The 19341-nt window shown below is 43.4% G+C and overlaps 3 protein-coding genes across 3 annotated transcripts; all 3 read right to left on the bottom strand.

Moving 5' to 3' along the window:
- Positions 1-407: 407 nt before the first annotated feature.
- On the bottom strand, positions 408-5719 carry KGD4 (alpha-ketoglutarate dehydrogenase subunit 4). Its single transcript, XM_061362260.1, has 4 exons — positions 5574-5719; positions 4737-4800; positions 1803-1990; positions 408-571 (listed from the first exon to the last, which is right to left on the bottom strand). Exons 1-4 carry the CDS (start codon positions 5610-5612, stop codon positions 554-556), a joined length of 309 nt encoding a protein of 102 aa, XP_061218244.1. The 5' UTR covers positions 5613-5719; the 3' UTR covers positions 408-553.
- Positions 5720-6438: 719 nt separating this feature from the next.
- On the bottom strand, positions 6439-9983 carry CENPH (centromere protein H). Its single transcript, XM_061362259.1, has 4 exons — positions 9808-9983; positions 9470-9521; positions 8173-8333; positions 6439-6608 (listed from the first exon to the last, which is right to left on the bottom strand). The coding sequence occupies exons 1-4, from the start codon at positions 9892-9894 to the stop codon at positions 6525-6527; spliced, it is 384 nt and encodes a 127-aa protein (XP_061218243.1). The 5' UTR covers positions 9895-9983; the 3' UTR covers positions 6439-6524.
- Positions 9984-13381: 3398 nt separating this feature from the next.
- On the bottom strand, positions 13382-16342 carry CCNB1 (cyclin B1). The gene is made up of 7 exons (XM_061362268.1): positions 16248-16342; positions 15854-16036; positions 15322-15480; positions 14702-14938; positions 14146-14286; positions 13779-13889; positions 13382-13518 (listed from the first exon to the last, which is right to left on the bottom strand). The coding sequence occupies exons 1-7, from the start codon at positions 16302-16304 to the stop codon at positions 13408-13410; spliced, it is 999 nt and encodes a 332-aa protein (XP_061218252.1). The 5' UTR covers positions 16305-16342; the 3' UTR covers positions 13382-13407.
- Between the last annotated feature and the right edge of the window lie 2999 nt (positions 16343-19341).

Below are 19341 nucleotides of genomic sequence, written 5' to 3'. Positions count from 1 at the left end.
CGGGCGCAGTGGAGGCCCGTATGGCACCCAGAAGCAGATGAGTAACGGGGGTTGCACTGAACATCCGTAACAGCGACCGAGCACAGACAGCGTCCTCTAGAGGGGCCAGATACCGCCGCTGTGCCGGAGCACTGTGCTCCCAACCCCAGGCCTCATGCTTGGTCACTGCCGAGAGCGGCTGCAATGGCTCAGCCACCCCTCAGACCACTGCAGCGTTCCCTCCCTACCCCCCAGAGTCGTTCCTGATGAGATGTCCCAGTCTTATGACGTAGCAAAACAGAATGCTTTAGTTATATGGTCAGGTGTGCAAATGGTTAATTAGGAAAGATTTTAACGGTCTTGAGATCAAGTATACTCAATGCTAGTCAGCCATCAACAGAAAACCCTCCTCAATCATAGACTGGTAATGTGTATTGTGTCAGCCTTCTCACCTGCCATATGAGAGTTTATTAAAGCTATTGGTATACAGTAATTTTTAATCTTAAAGGAAATGTCTTTATTGTGAATACAACACTTCACTCTCCAACAATGGCTCATGAACTATCTTCCATACTTATTCTGGACCTCCACGCTGTAAAAGAAAAGCAAGAGTTAAGTATATTCACTAAAAGGAAGGGAAATAGAGGTAAAATCTTTTACACTGTTACAGCTTAACATACAGTGTTCTAGTTTTAACTTCTGGTGTACATATCGATTTTTAATCTATATAAGAACATGCAGAGTGTCAAATACCTGCACCTACTGCTAACAGCTAATTTTTTTCTCAGGGGAGGATACAAAAAGATCAGCACATGCAACCTACAATTGCAGCTGCATCCACTTCTTCTCTGACTCGCTTTAGAAAGGTCTGGCGATCACAGCAGTAATAAACGTAACTTTTAAAATTATTTTCCAAACTAAAATTATTCCAACGTAAAACCAAAGCCAAAGTCAGCCAGTACAATATTTATGAGAAATCAGAGAGGTATTCCATTCATATTTTCCCCCCAAAATTATTTTATGATCTATCTCACTGTCAGAAAATTTATGCTAGAGGTCAAGGAGTGTATTATTATGGGAAGCAATTAATTTCTAATTATCATACTCTACCCACAAACACACGGGAAAAATGATTTAACCTACTAACATGGTTACACTGAGGGCATCTTTATCATTTAACAAAGCTATGGTAAGCTGCTTCTCACATCAAACTCACAACTATCTCACAATTTTTTCGTATTTTGTGCATTCTCCCTTTTTAAGCATCAGTGTTTGCAGTAGAGAACTGTTACAGAGCAGGTTTTCTTTCATGTACGATACCTTATTTGCAAATATTGCACAAAATATCCATATCAAGTTTAATGAAATGCTTCCACTACTAGAAATACAAGAGTTAACTTACTAACAAATAACTCATAAAAATTAGTTTGAGAAGCATTCTGGACTTAAAGCCTTCACTGGCTTAAGTATGGACTCCTGTCCTCCCATTCAGCACATTCAAATTACACACAAAACAGCTGCCACAAAAAAGCTGCAGTGAGGGTGATTAATGCAGGCTGTGACTATCACCAGGTATCTGCATGTCTGTTTTATGTCTGTATTTCTCTACTCAGAAATGCACAAGTTACTAATTAGTGAAAATTGGGTACCTTCAGGACTAAGAATTTGCAGGTTGGGTATTGTGCATCAAAGCCATGAAAGCTCAGAGCACACACACAGAAAGAATTACGAGGTAGTAAAATATCTGAAACTTTGAGAAAGGTGCAGAAGGAACCTAAATGCTACATACATACAGTCAACACACACTAATAAATGAAACTTACTTGAATATAGCCAATCTCTTCATCTGTCATAAGTTTCCTTCTGTATTTCTGAGGTAAGGTTCTTACTAACTCATAAGTGTCTGGTGTACCTTGTACTCTACTAACAGACGGTGGTGCTCTGCCTCCTACAGACTCCTGTGCTTTTGAAGCATGAACAGATGGCACACTTGCTGGTGAGGATTCCTGTACTGAAACCCAAATTGCAAAACCATTTACAGAAATGTAACAACGCTGTAAAATTAATTAATGGGCAGCAAATAAAAATTACCTGTTACTAAGTCACCTTCATTGTAACAAATACTTAAAAGATTTAGACATTCTACTTCTCACAGTATGTTTTTATTTTTGTTATCTGTATCAAGAGCATAGTGAAAAAATTCTGACAGTAGGAGAAAGCATATTGAAGTGGCAGAAATACTGATTCAGGAATAGAAGATAAATCAGCATATATCCTAACAGGCTTCTTCACTGGGAAGCTGTACTTATCAAAAAAACATAAAGTGTGTGGAGGCAATTAGGTAGAAAGATAACCAAGATCCACTGAGATGATGTTTTTTGTTTACTGCGACTGTAAAGTCAGACGACTGAAATAAAGGTAGAGAGTTGTGAGCTTTATCTTTCTGTAAAAAAGATGGAGCTCACAACCACAACATACCACAACATGCAATGCGGTGTTGTACCCTTTTCTAACATATGACATCCTATCAAATTTTGTTAATGATGTGCAGAATGACCACCAAATACCAGGTATCAACAATCAAGTGTTAATGAATGCAAGGAGTACATAAAGCACTGCACAGGTGAGGGCGAGGAGCTAGGCTTAGGGAATTCACGTTAAAGAATTTGTCTTGATTTTGAAGATAGGAAAAGAGATGATAAAAGGGCAGCATTGTCCAAGTCAGCACCAGAAACCTTAGGTCTGTCCCACCATGGTTGATTGTAACACAGAAATACGCAATTACCCCACCTCGCAGGATGGAGTCTCACAGCAGTATGCTTACTTCATAAACACACAGAGCAGTACATGTAAGGTTAAAACACCTGATAAAGTAGAAAGCTTCCATGGGAAGTCCCTCTCAGCACTCCTGAAAAATGAGCCAGACAAATGCAACATCTAAACAGCTGGGAGGGTGGGCCTATATATGCAGCATCAAGACTAGATGAGTCAGAGAATGCAAGGAGTTAAAATACCACAGTGCTGCCTGCCTCAATCCCTCCTGTCTCTAACAAGGCCAGTGAGGACGCAAGAGAGGAGAGAGTTTTAGTCATAGTGGGCTTGAGTCAGTGGCAGGATTGGGGCATCAAACACCTGTGGCTATGTGATTGAACCACTACTGGTTTAAAATAAACATAAAAAAAAAAGTCACCCCTGAGAGGCATATTCAGAAGTTCTTTGTCAGAGGACTGTATTTGAAAATCCCAGGTTGATCAGGTGGTTCAGGAACAATGGAAGGTCCCAAAAAGCATGGCGGATGAAAGCCCATCAGAAGGTGCATACTTTGAACAGGGGCAAAGTACTTTCGTTTCAAGAAATAATGCATCTTATATAAGAAAAAAACCGCAAGAAACAGTTTCTCCAAATTTGTTCCACACACCACAAAAACGTCTAGAGACTTGCCAAGGACTTTCCTCCATTGTATGTTTCAGTCTGAAGTGCAGTTGGAGTAGATGCATTAGCCAATTAAAAAGTATGAGAGGACAAGTCTCAAAACTACCAGACTTGACACTGCTGTTGCTTTAGCTCAGTCACTACTACATCTTCCCCTTCCCTGTTTGAGGTCATCATGTTGCAGGAGTAACACAGTAACAATTTTGTTGCCCTTTCAAGTACCCAGGCCCTAAAAGTTCAATCTCTATCTACAAAGCTGTGTTTGGCTATGTAGAAGCAACAGGCTGGTACATTGAAATGCAGTTATTGCTACAGCATTCAAGCAAAATGAGGTAGACTGCAATTTACCAGTGAGATGACAGAACATGGTTAAGGTAGAAAAGTCTAACATACTCAAAAGATATGCCACAAAAATCCTCTGATGCCGACATAAACAGGAGGTAAGCAACACATTTTCAAGCCTCTTTTGAGACAGCAGTTCATTGGCATGAGAGGTGGTGTATTTGGCTGAGCTGTGCACAACATACAGAATTCTGACAAAGCTATTGCAGAAAAAAGTTCCTAGAGAGTTTTGATGTGCACTGTAGATGTTTTGGAATGTTAATGAATAAACTAAAGCTAAGTCACGAATGTGATAATGCTGTGGCAAGTATTGTAGTGTGGTACCATTCATACAGAAGTGAGAGGTTCTGTATAAGAGAGGCTCCTTCAGATGCCTCCTACTTTAGTTTCAAATGCTTTGCTGGCTGCAAAGGAGTATTACACCAAATTATCACTCATGTAACTTTAATGTTTAAATATAACAGTATTTGAAATCCTGTAAGTATCAACATAGATGAAGTTATAAAAAATAATAGCAAAGATTTCAATTAATTTTTTTTCTCAGCATTAATTAGTAGCACAAGGAAATACTTTTCAAAATGTACAGCTATAATCACGGTTTTAAATACTGCAGACAGCACACACCCCGACTAGAAAAGATGAGGAAAATGCAACGTAATTTCTGCAAATACAAACTGACTTGGGCATAATCCTTTCAGGCAAATATTAGTATTTGGAAAAATGTGATTCTTCCTGAATCTGCCTTGACCAAGAAATAAAGTCATGCATGTTATTATGTGTATTCCCACGTACAGTCTGAAGAGTCAAAGAGCTACACCTTCAACTAAAACAACCATGTTTCAGAAACTGCTTAAAATCAGTTGACTTGCATTGCTGAAACAGAAAAACTGTGTGCCAATTCTTAAATAAAATAGTTAATGCAAAAAAAAAAAACAAAACAAAAAAAACGTGGTGCAGATTGAACCTACAGTTGAAATACTTACTTTTAGGTCTGGGACCACTCAGTCTGTCAGGGAACTTAATTAACGGAGTATGTGGCTTTACTACCTAGAACAAGGCAAGGTATGGGAGAAACGACAGTAAAATATATTTCTAGACACACATTACCTCTACAATAGTAAAATAGCACATACAATGTATTACACAACCACCTCTATCCTTCTGCTTTCTGCACCACCACTGATACTACATATTTAAATTCTGTATTTACCCCAGGAGAAGTGTCAATTTTAAAAGTATTCCTCCACCCTAATATCCAGAGCAGGAACAAGCATTCTCTTCCTTTTCACACTGCAGTCTGTGTGTGTGCAAAAACTGCTACCGCGGCCGCACAAATTCGAACTTTCAGAACATGGACTTATTAGCTGTGCTCTGTCTGTAGGTTTGTTCATCTGGCTGGACAAAACTGACTACCTCCATTAAAAAAAGACAAACCTGTAAATTATAAAGCTTGTAGCCGAAGCCACACTGCTTATTCTTAAAACATGTCTTCTCAAGAACACTCCACGTCTCACCTTCACCTTGAAGAAGGATGGTTTAGAAAGGAGCTGCCGGCTAGCCCCCTCCCCTCCCGCACACTGCACCACATGGTGCCGGCTGCTCCACAGCAGCCTTCGGAAACACAACCCAGCACCAACAACTAGCGGGCCCTGCCGCTTGTCTCTCCCACGGCGCCAAGGACACCAGCCTCCCCGAGACTCCTCAGGCGCTGGTCGCCCCAGGCCTCAAGGCAACTCACGAAACGAAGCCCGCCTCAGAGCAGAGACGGGCTTCCGGCCCCAATCACCCCTTCCGCGGCCCCCGTTACCGAGCGCTGCTACCTGAACGACCCTGGCTGCTGCCGCCATCTTACTGCCCATGATCGACCCCTCGCCACCGCGCCCCGCCGCCGGCTTCTGAGAAGCGGCGCCGGGCCCCGCCCACAGCGACTGAGGCTCCGCCCACAGCCAGCCTGTGCCCGGGCGTAGGCCTGTGTCGAAGTATAAAGCAAACCTCCTTTCACAGTGTTGACAGAAACAGCGTGTTATCTTTGCTGCATGAGAACACGTCCCGCCCATCCTCCGAAAACTTAAAAATCACAAAGTTAAAAGCGACAGTCTTTTAATATTACATGCTATGATGCGCTCAGTTTGTCAAGCATAAAACAAAGACGAGGGTTATTCAGTGAAAAAGTCAAAATAGCGCTTAACACGAAGTCATCCCTTTGCCCGCGCTTTGCCTAGCATTCACACATTTTGCTACGTGGGATGGCAGGCACGGACTGTATCCAACGCTGGAAACTGGGCTGTAACTAAGCAGCACATAGCACAGTCACAAGTGGTTGCTATGAGCAGAAAACGCTCATTGTAAAATTGAACATACATGAAGATTTAAACCACATTCATTAACACTTTAATAACAAAAAAAAAAAAATAAACCCCAAAGATTCGACTTCATCTTCCAGTTTGGACTTTACACAGGGGTTGGGTTAAGCTGATTTTTACACAAAACCTTGAAATGTATCAATTCTTCTTCTTTTTAACTTGGGAGAGTATCGCTATGAATGGTCTTTTCAGATAGTTTTATCAGCCATGGTTCCTGTTCAAACATTTGCTGTATACCTGGAACTAAATTTCACTTCAAAGAGTTGTATGACTACATTTTCAGTCTCTTCAGTGAACAGACACTCCCAGAACGGTTAAATTGTGTTTTCATAATGGGTATTAATTTATCAAATTTAGGAGACTGAGTATGTACACTACATTAAAAAATTAAAGACCATGTCTCCCAAATCAGATTATATTTTCAAGCTGTAGAACAAGTGCCTTTAAAGATGGATCTTCTGCCCAGTTGACTCTGCTTCCAATTATGATGCACTGTAAGAAAGGAAGATTGGTTAAAAAAAAAAAAAAGCCATGAAAAATGATTATTCCCACTAAATTCTCTCAAAATTCTGATTTTTAATTTTTAATTTGGAAGCCCTTTGAATTCACAGCAGTATTTGAAGTAGGTAGGATGGGGCAAAGAGGAAAAGTAATTTAGATCCTATGGCCAATGCATAGGTAAAAAGTAAGTGGTGCTTCGAACTCCCCAGAGGTGCTTGCACACTATCCGTATTTTAAACATAGGAATTTAGAGGATTTGTTAGTTAACACAAAGTTTGCCTCAAACATAAGATACCACAGTTGACATTTTCACCCTGCAATTCTGGGCTAAAAGGGGTATTATTAAAGTTAACCAATAAAAGATTCACTCTACTTATGGCTCAGAAGATCTCAGGAATACAAAACCAGGAGATCTAATCTAAACCCCGCTGTTTAATTTCTTGTTCTCAGTCTGAGATGTAACCTTGTTATCAACGCAAGCTAGTAGTAGATGGCATGCAACACAAAACCATCTGACTCGCTTTTCTGTCTTTGAAATTCTGATCACTCAAATTCACAGTGTGATTATATCCTGTCTTTACCTGAAGTCCCTCACTATGTCCTCTCCCTTCCCCATTTTAAATCTTTTAAACAAACTTGTGCATGCTTAACTGGGATTTCATAACCTGTTTGCAGATAAACTCAAGAGCACCCCAGTTACAATTTACTGTGTAATTTCAGTGTGCTTCCCATCTTTGTACCTAGGTCACTAATCCGTGTGGCTAGGCAAAGGAAACCGGGACAAGTCACACAGTGAGAGGCACAGTTCCTGACTGTACCACAGCATATGTGACCTTTAGTGAAGTGTCCATCTGAGCACAGGATGCTCCAGGAGGCCCCTCCACCCTATACCAAACCATGAGCTTTTCTTCCTCACTTTGTGTGTCTCCACACTCCAGAAGACCTGCCAGCCAGCTACATGGATTCAGGCTAGTCTGAAGCACCTGATACCAAACGGGTAACCAAAAGACACCACAGAAAGTTACTGGAGATGGACCATGGGTGCAGGCCAAGGCTTTCACAAGGCTGCAGTGGGCAACACAGAGAAAGCATATGTGGTCAGAAGGGCAGAGTGGAGAGCAGCAGCCTGGCTCAGTGGCACCACAGGATTAAGCCCTACCTATTTTTCCTAACCCTGAGATAGGGGAACTGATTTGGGTGGGGTGTAAGTGTGACTTCTGACTTTCAGTATAAGGAAATATAGCCACTGCTTTAACAATCATTCTTTGAGAAAATGTATTGTTTTTATACCTTTAAGGGACTAAAAGAGTAAGACAGATTGATAGACTGTCTTGAAATTCCACAAATAATTATAAAAAAAAAAATAAATCTGTGACAATTTCATGCTTGCAACCTTTAAAACAATAGTTTTCCTTTCATATAGTAGTTTTTCCATTACTATTGTTAAAGTCATTGGAAAACAGAATGTTGCCCAAAGTTATGTTTACTGGACACTGTATTACTGTAACTGTAATGTGAAACTGCACTCTGGCTTTTAAAAGCTGAAACATCTTACCTGCAATACATTTTGAATTACTGAAGTTATCTTTCTCTCTTTCTCGTAGGCAGCATGCATCTCCTCCAGCATTTTCACCTCCCCAGTTGTTTGTTTCACCTTTAGTTTGCTCCTCATGTCATGGATGTGCATCAGTTTCTCTCTCCCGACTTCTTTTAGTACTTTTTCCATTATAAGGAAAATTAAGTGTTAATGAGTAGTAAGGTGATCAGCAGAACTAAAGATCTGCTTTTTATCTCACAAGATATCTAAGGCAATCCCACTGCGATACCCTTAACTTCACACTCCATCTTCTCCCAGTATATATCAAGAAATTCCTTTCACGTAAGAGGCAACATGTCCTGTGGGTACCTGGTATCAAAGTACACTGATTGTTTCCCTGGCTGCTAGCAAAACAGAAAGTACTTTGTACACTGTCTTTTATTTTCATCAGACACAGACTGTAATTCGACTATCTGTTCTATATCTCACCTACAGTTGTCACAATTTTCATAGTCAGATATTTAAGATCTTTCCCCCTTTTTCAGATTTGACTGAAAACAAATTCTAAAGTTGTACAAGAGGTATGTGTACCACATCAATGAATATTACTAGTGTTCTATAGGAAGCAGGCTAAAAAATAGACTGAATAAAGCTATTTAGAGGTGGTTCTTACATTGAAAGAATGCTGACACAGCATTTCTCCCCTTATTTCTGAGGATATTAGGGGTGTTCACATTTTCTAAAAAGACAGATACTTCCTTGCATTAATTTCATTACTGTCAACATACACACCACTCTGTATGCATGAAACACAGTAACTCTTAAAACTGTTGGCAAATGTGGTCATATGACAGAAGGTACAATCAAGAAAATAGATTCTAAAGATTGACTGCATCTAAATTTGATGCACTCTAACAAGCCTACTGAATACCAACATATGTACAAAGGTTCTTTGCAAGTAAATCCCATCCCCTATTCTGCAAACATTTCATAAAGGTGCAATCTGCCAAAAAAAGGTACTTTAGATATTGATTTAAATTACTAGAAGATCTGTAATTTTCTGGGGAGCTTACACTAATAATAAAACACCACCACATTCTTTGACAATTTTCTGTGTCTCCCATTCTAATGGTCAGTCTCATGCTCAAGTAGACAAAACAGCAGCTCATTCTTGCAGTAATTCCTACTCTTTTCAGAAGCTTTATAACCATGTTGAGAGTCTGGTAGTTACTTCAGATGTAAATTAATATTGATACAAGAACCTTAAAACATGAACTGTACATTCAAAGAAAATCAGTATAGCTAACATGCTTACAAAGTCTTTGCTTTTGAATTTCAGCCACTTTCTGTTCCTTTTCACGTGCTTGCTAGAAAAAAAGGAAAAAAAAATATTTGTTAGACTCCTGGCTCCAAAGTATTCTGAAAAATGCTAACTCCAATCACAAAAGCAGTTAAGGGCAGCTCTAGAAACAGACTTTCTTACATACTCATTTTCAGTAATAATTTCAGTAATTTCAGCACCAGTAGGCACTGCACATTTTGGGCCACACATTTAGCTTCAAAGGACTTGTGAAATCTTAATACTTTCAAATTGCGTTTGTGCCCATCATGTTGACCTGAACAACTGCAATAGAAGCTATGACTGCCACCTACCTGCTGATATGCAACTATTGCCTCGCTGAGCCTTACTATGTCGTGCAGAGTATCCAGAATCAGCCTAAGGAAGGAACACAGCTGCATACATTAAGAGTATTAATGAGTCAACAGCATAAATGTTTTAATCAAGGTTATCTGAATTAAACAAAAAAATCCCCAATCCCCTCCCCCCCCCCCCCCCAACTGCATTGTTGTAGGAGCCAAACAGCCTCCTTGATTTCCCTGTTTCAGTTAAGTCTAACATTTCAAATCACAGAGCTTGAAAGGCATCACAGAAGCCTAGCCACTTGAGAATGGCTAACTGAAGTTCCTGAATTCTGGGATGGGGCAGGGACATCATGACGATGCAATGTTTTCAGCTGCATTTCTGACAGAAGTTAAATTTCTTATATTATGCTTCACATGTGTGCACCTGTTCCTATTGGGCAGGAAATTAAAAGCTGATTCTAAATATGTTCAAAATTTTCTGTCCTTTTTCAAGGACATTAAACTTCTACACAACAAATTAATGAAGGCAGGAAAGCAGCGCCAAGGCCGTGTTACAAGCCTGTAATATGTGCTCAGCTATTATAAACGCAGGTAACTCATGTATCAAAGGCAAAAAACTCTTCACTACAAACAGCTCTCGTTAGTGAATAAAAAATTATGATCTCTGTAACCAAAGATTGGTTAGCTCAGATGTAAATCTACCCTGGGTGTAAGAGTTCTGATCATGGAGATTCCAGCCAGAAGGTGGATGGTATATCATTCAGCCAGAACTAGAAGAAAGAAGCTTGCTTTTTAAAAAAAGTACAATGCAGTAATGTAGAAGTGTGTCAGAGAAAACTGTGTAAAGACCATTCCTTTCCAGCCATCCTTTTCCCAAGAACACCTTACTGTGAGTCGTCGTCCCTTTGCTTCATTTTGTCTGTCAGGGCAGCCGTAACCTGCATCCTGCACAGCATGGGGAAAAAATAAAACTGATGAGAACTGACACGAAACTGGGAGAAATAGACTGAGACAAGTAACAGAAAACGTATTTCCTAGGTTCCATTTATAGCTACTTTAATACTGGAATTATACATATAAAATTCTCAGTACCTTTTAAATATCATGCTTCTTAAATAAAGGGGCTTAACCCTCAGGACAAAAAAAGTGTACCTATGATTAGTGGTGAGTGGCAACTCCCTTCTCTCTTGCAAACTCACCAAGAAACCATTAATCCCAGAATCTGTGGAAGGTAAGCTGGGCAAAGGTGGGAATTCAAATGAACAGCCATGCAACACAGGAGATATACAGTATTTATCTTATCAACTACCTTTCCATAAGAATTTGTAAAGTGCAGACTAGAAATATGTTTACCGATTCATACTGTCAGACTTCCACAGTTTTGCAGAAATCTTTGAGTTTACACATTTCAACTTGATTCCTCCTTCCTCCTCTTTCCCCCCAGTATCTCCAATTGTATTCCTACTGGTTCAATGTTATTAAAAATCACTCATGTTTGCACCACACCCTATATCACTTTGGAATCCTGTTTTTAATCACAATTTTATAAATGTGCATGTGTGTATGCACAAACAGAAAACCTCCAAATAAACAGGAAGAAAATTCTACCTTTGCAAGGCTAATGTCTTGCTCCAGAAAGAGACATTTTCTTTCTCAATGCCTTTTTTATAATCTTCTATGACACTGAAGGAGAAAAAAAAACAACAAACAACCCAAAACTAAACACACACACAAAACCACCCCCCCACCCCAGAAAACAGAATCCTTAACACTTTGAAGATATCAAAAAAATTTAAAAGCAGTGTCACAACTTTAACTTGCTCTCTTAAGTGTCTAAAGATTTTTTCCTGTAAACCACAAATTATTAAGGCTAGGAGTCTTTTAGCATGCTCAACTTATATTAGTGCACTCTACCCATCTGCAAAGAGCACTGCAAATTTAGAAGCCACATCAGATACAAAACTACATCAGCAGACTGAGCAGAATATTTCTCCCCCCATACTTTCTCATAATTTCCTTTATTTTCACCAGACTTCTGCAAAGTAATGATGGTTAATCCAGAGATTTACTATGCAGCAGTAGATAGCTAGAATCTTCAAACTCAGTTCTTAGCCCTTCTCTTCACTTAAAATACATCAAAAGTTTTAAGCTATCCAATAACATACTTCCGCACAGACTTTTCCTTGCCAGCAGGACAAGAGTCAGCTGCTTTACCTGCAAAGACAGAATGTTAATAAAAAAGGCACGACAGAGATTTTTAAATGCAATCGACAGAGATTTTTAAATGCAATCTACAGAGCATAAAACAGCCTGATAACTGTATTAACAAAGTATTAATTCTCCCTCCACACCTTATCATATCTTCCACTATTAGTGAGCTATATGGCAGAAATTACTAAGCTTTACTATATTTCCATTTAGCGCTTTTTAGACATCACAAAGCTGGCTAGCAGCACTGCTCTGTCTGTGCAGCCTGGCTGGTTCAGTGGAAGAAGATACAGGCAACGGAAACACGATGGGAACAAGAAAAAACGCCTTAAGTCAGTATTGCTGCCAAGCACTTAAGCACACTTAAATTATCATCGCTTGTCTGAGTGTCAGAGAAGGCGAAAGTGGAAACCGAAGGGGAGAAAGAGCAATGGGCAATAACCAGATGGCAGCTTTATAAGCATTTAAAGATGACTCCAACAGCAGTCCAGAAACTGAAGTCCAATATTCGGCCAAGAAAAACATTTCATTGTTGTAATGAACACTTCTGATAACTTCAAAACATTTACGCTTATTACAACGTTACGTTCAAGGAAGGCAGAGGGGACTGCTGGAGGAAGCCAGCGCAGGGGTAAGCTCACCGGTGTCAGCTACAGCGCTGCACTCAAAGAACTGCTGCTTCAGCTGGTCCTTCAGGCTGCAGCAGAAAGACAATGGTCAGGCCCCGCGCCGCGGCCCCGAGCAGCAGGCGCCAAAGAGGCCCCGCAGCAGCACCCGGCCCCCAGCACTGACCGAAGCAAAAAGCAAACGTCAACCGAGTCTAGGCTCTGCTCCTCGTCCTCCGGGTCCTCCGGCGGCTGCTGCTGCTGCTCCTGCTCCACCGCCGCCATTACTACCCTACGTAAACGACCCGCGCTGTGTTCCACGATGCGCGGGTCAGGATCACCCAGCAGCCCGCGCGCGGCGGCGGGCGGGGCGGGCCCTGGAAGAGCGCTTGCTGCTCCCGAGGGGCTGGTTCGGTAAAACGCGAGCGCCGTAGCGGAGCACAACACAGGCAAAGCCCAGGTAACAGCCTCGGACCCGTTTTCTCCTTCAGGAAGCTACACAGTTAACATAAGTATACTACAGTAAATAAATACTGCGATAACAGAGCTATACTGACACTCCAGTAGTGCAGAAGCCACATCAGCCTCTGCAGCCGAGCCAGGGCTCACCCACCCCAACGCTGCTCACAGCCTCCTCCACACTGCCTCAGCAGTAGGCGATGTTACCTGGGCGACTGAAAAAAACCCCACACACAGAAGAAAATGAAATGCTTTATTGAAGATCCCAAAGTATAAACAAAATACATAATAAAAAAGGGTTTATAAAAACAATGTTGGCACTGACTTCGCATAGGAGTTAAAGCTTTTTAGTCACAGCCAGGGCTAGATTCCAGATGGCATATGAGTTCAGCTGTTCAATGGTGCTTATATTGATGGTTTTAGAGCTGGCGTATTTTTTCTTGATTGCCTGCAGAAGTAAGTTTGATTCAGTTTACCCTGTTCATAAACTTACACTATTCCAGCTTTCCCAAGCCTTTGATGGTCAAGCCAAACCCATCCTGGCACACACACCCGGTTCATGGCTGGCTCACACCACTTCGGCAAGAGCTTCAGCTGAAGTCTGACAACAGTAGCACAGCTAAGCCAGCCTCAGAGCACGACATATTCCCCACACATACTCCCCAACTGTACCACACATACTTTTCACCTGCACCACGAGATTCTTACCATCTGCTTGGTGGTAGCCTTATTCACAAGAACTACATTCTTTGCTATGTGTCGCATAACTGGGAGGAGGTCACTCTCGGTGTAAGATGTGTGGCACTGTAGAGCTTCTGTCTGAAAGGAAGGGAAATCATCAAATAACCTTACCAGAGCAACCCAAGTACACTGGTTTATTTATCTTCTCTTGGGCAGTTGTGGTCTCCTGCCTGCCAGAGGATGGTTAACAAATACTGCCCCTTTTTAATAAGTCATTGAGAGACAAGCAAATACTGAAATACCACAAGGAAGCAGAGGGTGGATACTTGGCCTTTTAAGCTGGTGCAGAGGCACAGCAGGTCCCAAACTAGGTGGTCTGACAAGCATAACTTACCCACTCACATCCCTGGAGAAGTTTCAGAGACAAACACAAAGCAGCTGCTGCAGTCTTGGATGGGGGGAAATGAACCATATCATAGTCCAGAATGGTCAACTCCATCAGGTATTCAGCCAGAACACGCTGTCTTGTGTTTACCTACAGAGAGAGGGTCGAGTATTGACTACCTCCGAGGCAATCATGTCAAACCTTTGTTTAATCAAGCAGGAAGAAATACTTCCTTAGCAAGTGTTTTGAGAGCTAGGGGCTTGAGACTTAAGTGGCTTAATAGCAGAGCAGTTCTGAGCTGTATTAGGCTGCTTAGTCTAAGACCACTCCTTTCAATAGCAGTTATCTGCAGTATCAGGCAGATTGTTTAACTGTGATTTGGGTGGGTTAGGCTCATGTGACTGAAAGCAAGCAAGACCTGTTTCTACATGGCACACAGGCCTTAACCAGGCTTAGGTGCTAAACTTTTGTAATACTCAAGTCTTGAACCTTTTAAACAACCTGCCACAATTGAGAATGGCATTTTCCAGATGCTGCTTATATCAACATGTGTTCTCAGCTATACCTTTGCAACTTCTAAAGCCATAGTTAGGAACTGTGAAGCTAGGGGACAACTCAGATGAAAGTCCAGGGCTTGCAGGATCTGAACCTCCATCTGGATGATTTGGCTGGTTGTATAAGTGTTATCGGTTATATAGGCAAAGTTTGCAGTATGGAAGTGATACATCTCTTCGTATTTGCTGGCAATGAACATAGCTGTGACACCAACCAGCTGCAGCATCTTCTTAGAAACAGCATTGTCCTGTAGGAAGAAGCAGTAGAGATTTATATGAATCATAGGCCTGAGCTCAGAACACAATGTAGCCTGTGTAAAATTTGTTCAATGGCAGGATGTTCATACTTGCATATACAGAGTAACCGTACATCATCTCTTGCAGTCATCTGCAAGGGTATTGGAAGGCTTTGAGATCAAACTGGGTAGAAGAGTAAGCAGCTTTGATACACCAAATCCCTCTTCACACCTGAGGGAGTTATGTGGTGCATACAATTCAACATCAAAGGCCCTTTGTTGATCAGCTGTATTTTGTTACGGGTTACATGTCTATGATGGTATTACAGATCAGTGCTGCCTGTGCTTTTGCTTAGGGAAGAAGAAACTTCCTGACACATGGCAGAGGTACTCACCTGCAGGAAGTAATCTATGATGGCAACTGTCAAGTACAAGGTATCCTGCTGGAGTTTGAACGTTATCTGTACTTGCACAAGCCAGTCTATTAGTACAGCACGCATTTTCCCACTGATTTCTTGCCCAGTCAGGTATTTGGGTCTGATAGCTCGATTTTCCTGTGTGGAAGGAATAGGGTTAATAAATCTCATCACTTAGCTACAGCATTGCAATGTCTAGCCTCTGTAGCATCTTATGGCTTATCAGAGCTCAGTAAAGGCAAAACCTACAGGTATAGGCCACAGGGTTTCCTTGTTTACTAGAGATGGGCTAGAAAAGAGCATGGTATTAGTACTACTAGATGATTCATCTAACAACCAGTGTCTGTTTATGTAATCAGCTCAGTTTAATTTTCCATTTTAAGCTGGGGGACCCCTTACTAGTGCCTCAGGAAAATTCATAGGTGAAAGTGAATACCAGCTCCAAACCACACCTACAACAGGTTCAGTGTGTCAGGAGATGCCCCCTGAGCTCTGACCTACTCCTACCAACCTCAAGCTCTCTCAGATACTGGTAGATGTCCTTTGCATAGTCATGGCAGTACTCTGGGTCGTTATCATCTTCAGCAACTACATTTTCCGCATGAAGCAAGTCACGAGAACAAGATGGACGCGTCACATCATCTGATGGTGCACATGCAGGTATTTCCGTGGGGATTTGGGAATGAGGCTCCAGCTGCAAGGAAATTCGGGATCAGCCCAGGCCAGACTTCCCTCCTCAGCCCAGTGCGGGCCAGGCGAAGGAAAGCTCCTGTGGGGTGAGCTGCACCCAGCAAGACACTGAGCTGCTCACGACCTCTATCCGAGGGCACGACTGAAGGCCCCTGCTCAGCACGGCCCCACCACATACCCAGGTGTGGCAGAGGGTGCAAGGCCCCGGCCCGTACCTGCTGTGGCTGGGGTTCTGGCTTTGGCTTCGGGCCTGTTGGCGGCACCCTCTTCATGGCAGTGGCTCTCCCCTTCCTCCTGACAACTTGGTTCGCCTTGGTACTAGAATCCACGGGTATGCCGTCCGGCTCCCGCCGGCCGCCTCCACGCAGCGCAGCGTTTCTGGTAGTACCCTGTGCCTTTGGCTTGGTGACACGGTTGCCGATGTCCACCAGCGCCGTGCGGGAACACAGCCTTATACTGTGGCCCGCCAATGCGGGTCTGCTGAGGACAGGCAGCCTGGTGCCTCTGCCTGGCTGCTGGGTGTGCTGCGGGAAGAGAGGGAGCCGGGCGGTCAGCGGCACCGGGCCGCGCCCCTCCAGCGGGAACGGGGGAGAGGAAAGAGGGGCTGCACGGCTACACCCCCGGAGAGTCGGGGGAGAGGGATCCGGGGAATGCTGCACGCGCCGCGCTGTCCGCCTGCCCCCACCCCGAAACAGGTGTGTCCGGAGAAGAGCCGCGGGAGGGCTGCAGTGGTACACGAGCTCACACCCACGAAACAGGAGGGCTACAGAGGTACACGAGCTCACACCCACGAAACAGGAGGGCTACAGACGTGACTCCCGGGAGCAGTGCGACTGCTCTTGAGAGCTGAAGGGGAATCCGGGAGGACGAAGGGAGTACCCAAGGAGAAGCGTGAGCCCCACACCTCCACCCTCCCCGCTCACAGGGAACTAGGGCGCGCGGAAGAGCTCAGGAGGGCTGCCCCGCACCTGCCCGCGAGCCCACAGAGCTTCGGGGCGCAGGGAGGAGAAGGCGGCAGCAAGACACGGAGGACCGCCACCCCCGCATGAGAAGAGAGTGGGCACCTAGCCACCCAACCGTGTACAGCCGGGCCCGTCCTGTCCTTACCCGAGAAACCATCTGCGACATGGTAGGGCAGCGGCGCGAAGCGCAGAGCAAAGCAATCCGAGGAACGGAGATTGGAACACGGAGATAAGCAAAGCTCCCGGCCGCCGCGGCCTATTTATAGAACCCATCCGCCTCCTCCTATTGGCTGTCGGCGGTCCCGCCTCAGAGCGTTCTTGTGGCGATCGGCGCCGGACACTGGCGTCCAGCGTGTTAGAGCCTGGGCGGACGGGGGTCTCCTTGTGCCGAGGTTGGGCCCCCCCCCCGCCCTTGGGTGCAGCGGTGAGCGCCTGGAGGCGGCTCGCACCGTGTCTCGGTGTCCTGCCGCAGGCCGGCACTGGCACTGGCCGGAGGCGAGCCAGACCGTGGCATTCATACCGGCGGGTTCTTGCCGCGCTGTGTACGTCCCGCCTCACGTTTTAACCAGAAACGCCAAAGTGCACTGCATAAACCGGTATTGAAAACTACATTTATTCTTTCCTCATTACATGTACACAGATCACTTACTGCCAGTTTGTTGTAAATCTTTGAAAGTGTTCTGTTGCCTCTGTCTGCACACAAACAACTGACTACCCGGAATGCTCCCCCACCACATCGTTTATTAACCATGTACATCAGTTGGCCCATACTGGTGATTTGAAAACCTGTCCTTACAGCACAGCTCCAATACATCTCATGGGGGGAAAGCCTAAACCCTTTTTTTGGAGGTTTACTGCCAGATACAGGCTCTTTTCAAACAAATTTAAGATAGACAATGTTCGTTGCTGTTGTCTTTCTGTCAGGATAGCAGGAAAACTGCTGTGCATGTGCTGGGGTCACATGGGAAGAGCTACCAAATGCAAGTGAAGATGCAGGTTTTTGCTTGCCTGTGAAGTAGCCAGGCATGAGCTGATCTTCACTGCTGTCATCATCCAGTGAGGTCCTAGCCACCTTCATTTGCTTGTAATCCTCCTGCTAGCAGCTGAAGTGTGCAATCAGCATTTGCTCAGAGAAGCTGTGTTAAGCATTAAGGCTTTTCAGTGATGTGACACTAACTTGATTTGAAAAAGGAAGAATCTGAAAAAGGTAGGAAGAAACCACCTACCTATCCCCACAGAGCTACTGCTGGGTTTGTTGAAATGCTGGCAGCTCCAGTCCAGCCATGGCAGCAAACACCAGTGGCACATGTAAATAGTAACTGAAGCTTTTTGTTTGAGAATGGTTTTCAAAGCAAAGGGATCACCCTGCTTACAGGATGAATGTAATTGCAGCACTGTTATTCAAGTGACCCGGGCCTTCTGGAGGAAGTGATGTGAGAAAACCACTGCCAAAGGCAAGAACTGGAAGAAAACAGGATCAAGTTTTGGGCAGTCTGCTGGTTCTGCAACACAAGCCTGAGAAATGAGGGACTGTGATCTATGCGAAGTTCTTCACTACATGCAAAAGCAATGCAACTTCCAGAAACATTCTGAGCAGTTTTTCGTGGGTCCTGTACTGCAGTCATTGTTTAACACAGCACCGGAGGGAGAGAATGGATTGTAAACTTGTTTGTGTAGGAGTCACAGAAGAAACTACACTGTCTGTGTAAACAAGAGCAGACGAATTGCTCAAGGACATTCTGAACTGCGCTGCTGGTGGGTCTGATCATGTAATTCCTACATCAGTCTACCCTTGAATTTCACTAACATGAAGTCTGGCCTTTATAACAATACTCAGGTGCTGATCAGTATATCAGTAATATAGATTTATACCAGAACAAGAAAACAGTATGACAAAGTAAGGCTGCTGTGACACATGGGTGAAAGATGTACTCATTCTCACTAACCACTGAACTGACTTGCTGAATTCCACAGGAAATATTTAAGGGCTTCAGACAAGAAGGGGGCACAGGAAGACTGTAAACATGTAAGGGGAACTACTTCTGAAGACTGGTTATTACCCTGTTGACAGGTTTTCACTAAAGACAGAGATTTGTTTTCTTCACAGTATGAAGACCCCAACACACATTATTTTTTCTTAAACACACTCTTTCTCTTTTGAGGCAAAAAGTCTGAATTTACAGGTTGTTTCTGCAACCTGTCAAGCCCCAGACTGTCACAGCTCACCATTCCAAACCTGAACTGCTTCCTTTGGTAATACTTGAAGGTACATCTGGCTACAGGACATCTGCAGCTCTGCTACAGTATTATAAAAAAATCAAGTCAACACAGTAATGTATGTTGAAGA

This window comes from Neopsephotus bourkii, unplaced genomic scaffold (genome assembly GCF_033783945.1).
Source record: "Neopsephotus bourkii isolate Nb327-2 ecotype Australia unplaced genomic scaffold, CSIRO-AGI_Nbou_v1 NB_1107, whole genome shotgun sequence".
Lineage (NCBI taxonomy): Eukaryota > Metazoa > Chordata > Aves > Psittaciformes > Psittacidae > Neopsephotus > Neopsephotus bourkii.
The sequence above is the reverse complement of the archived record's forward strand: the minus strand, read 5'-3'. Positions and strand labels throughout refer to the sequence as shown.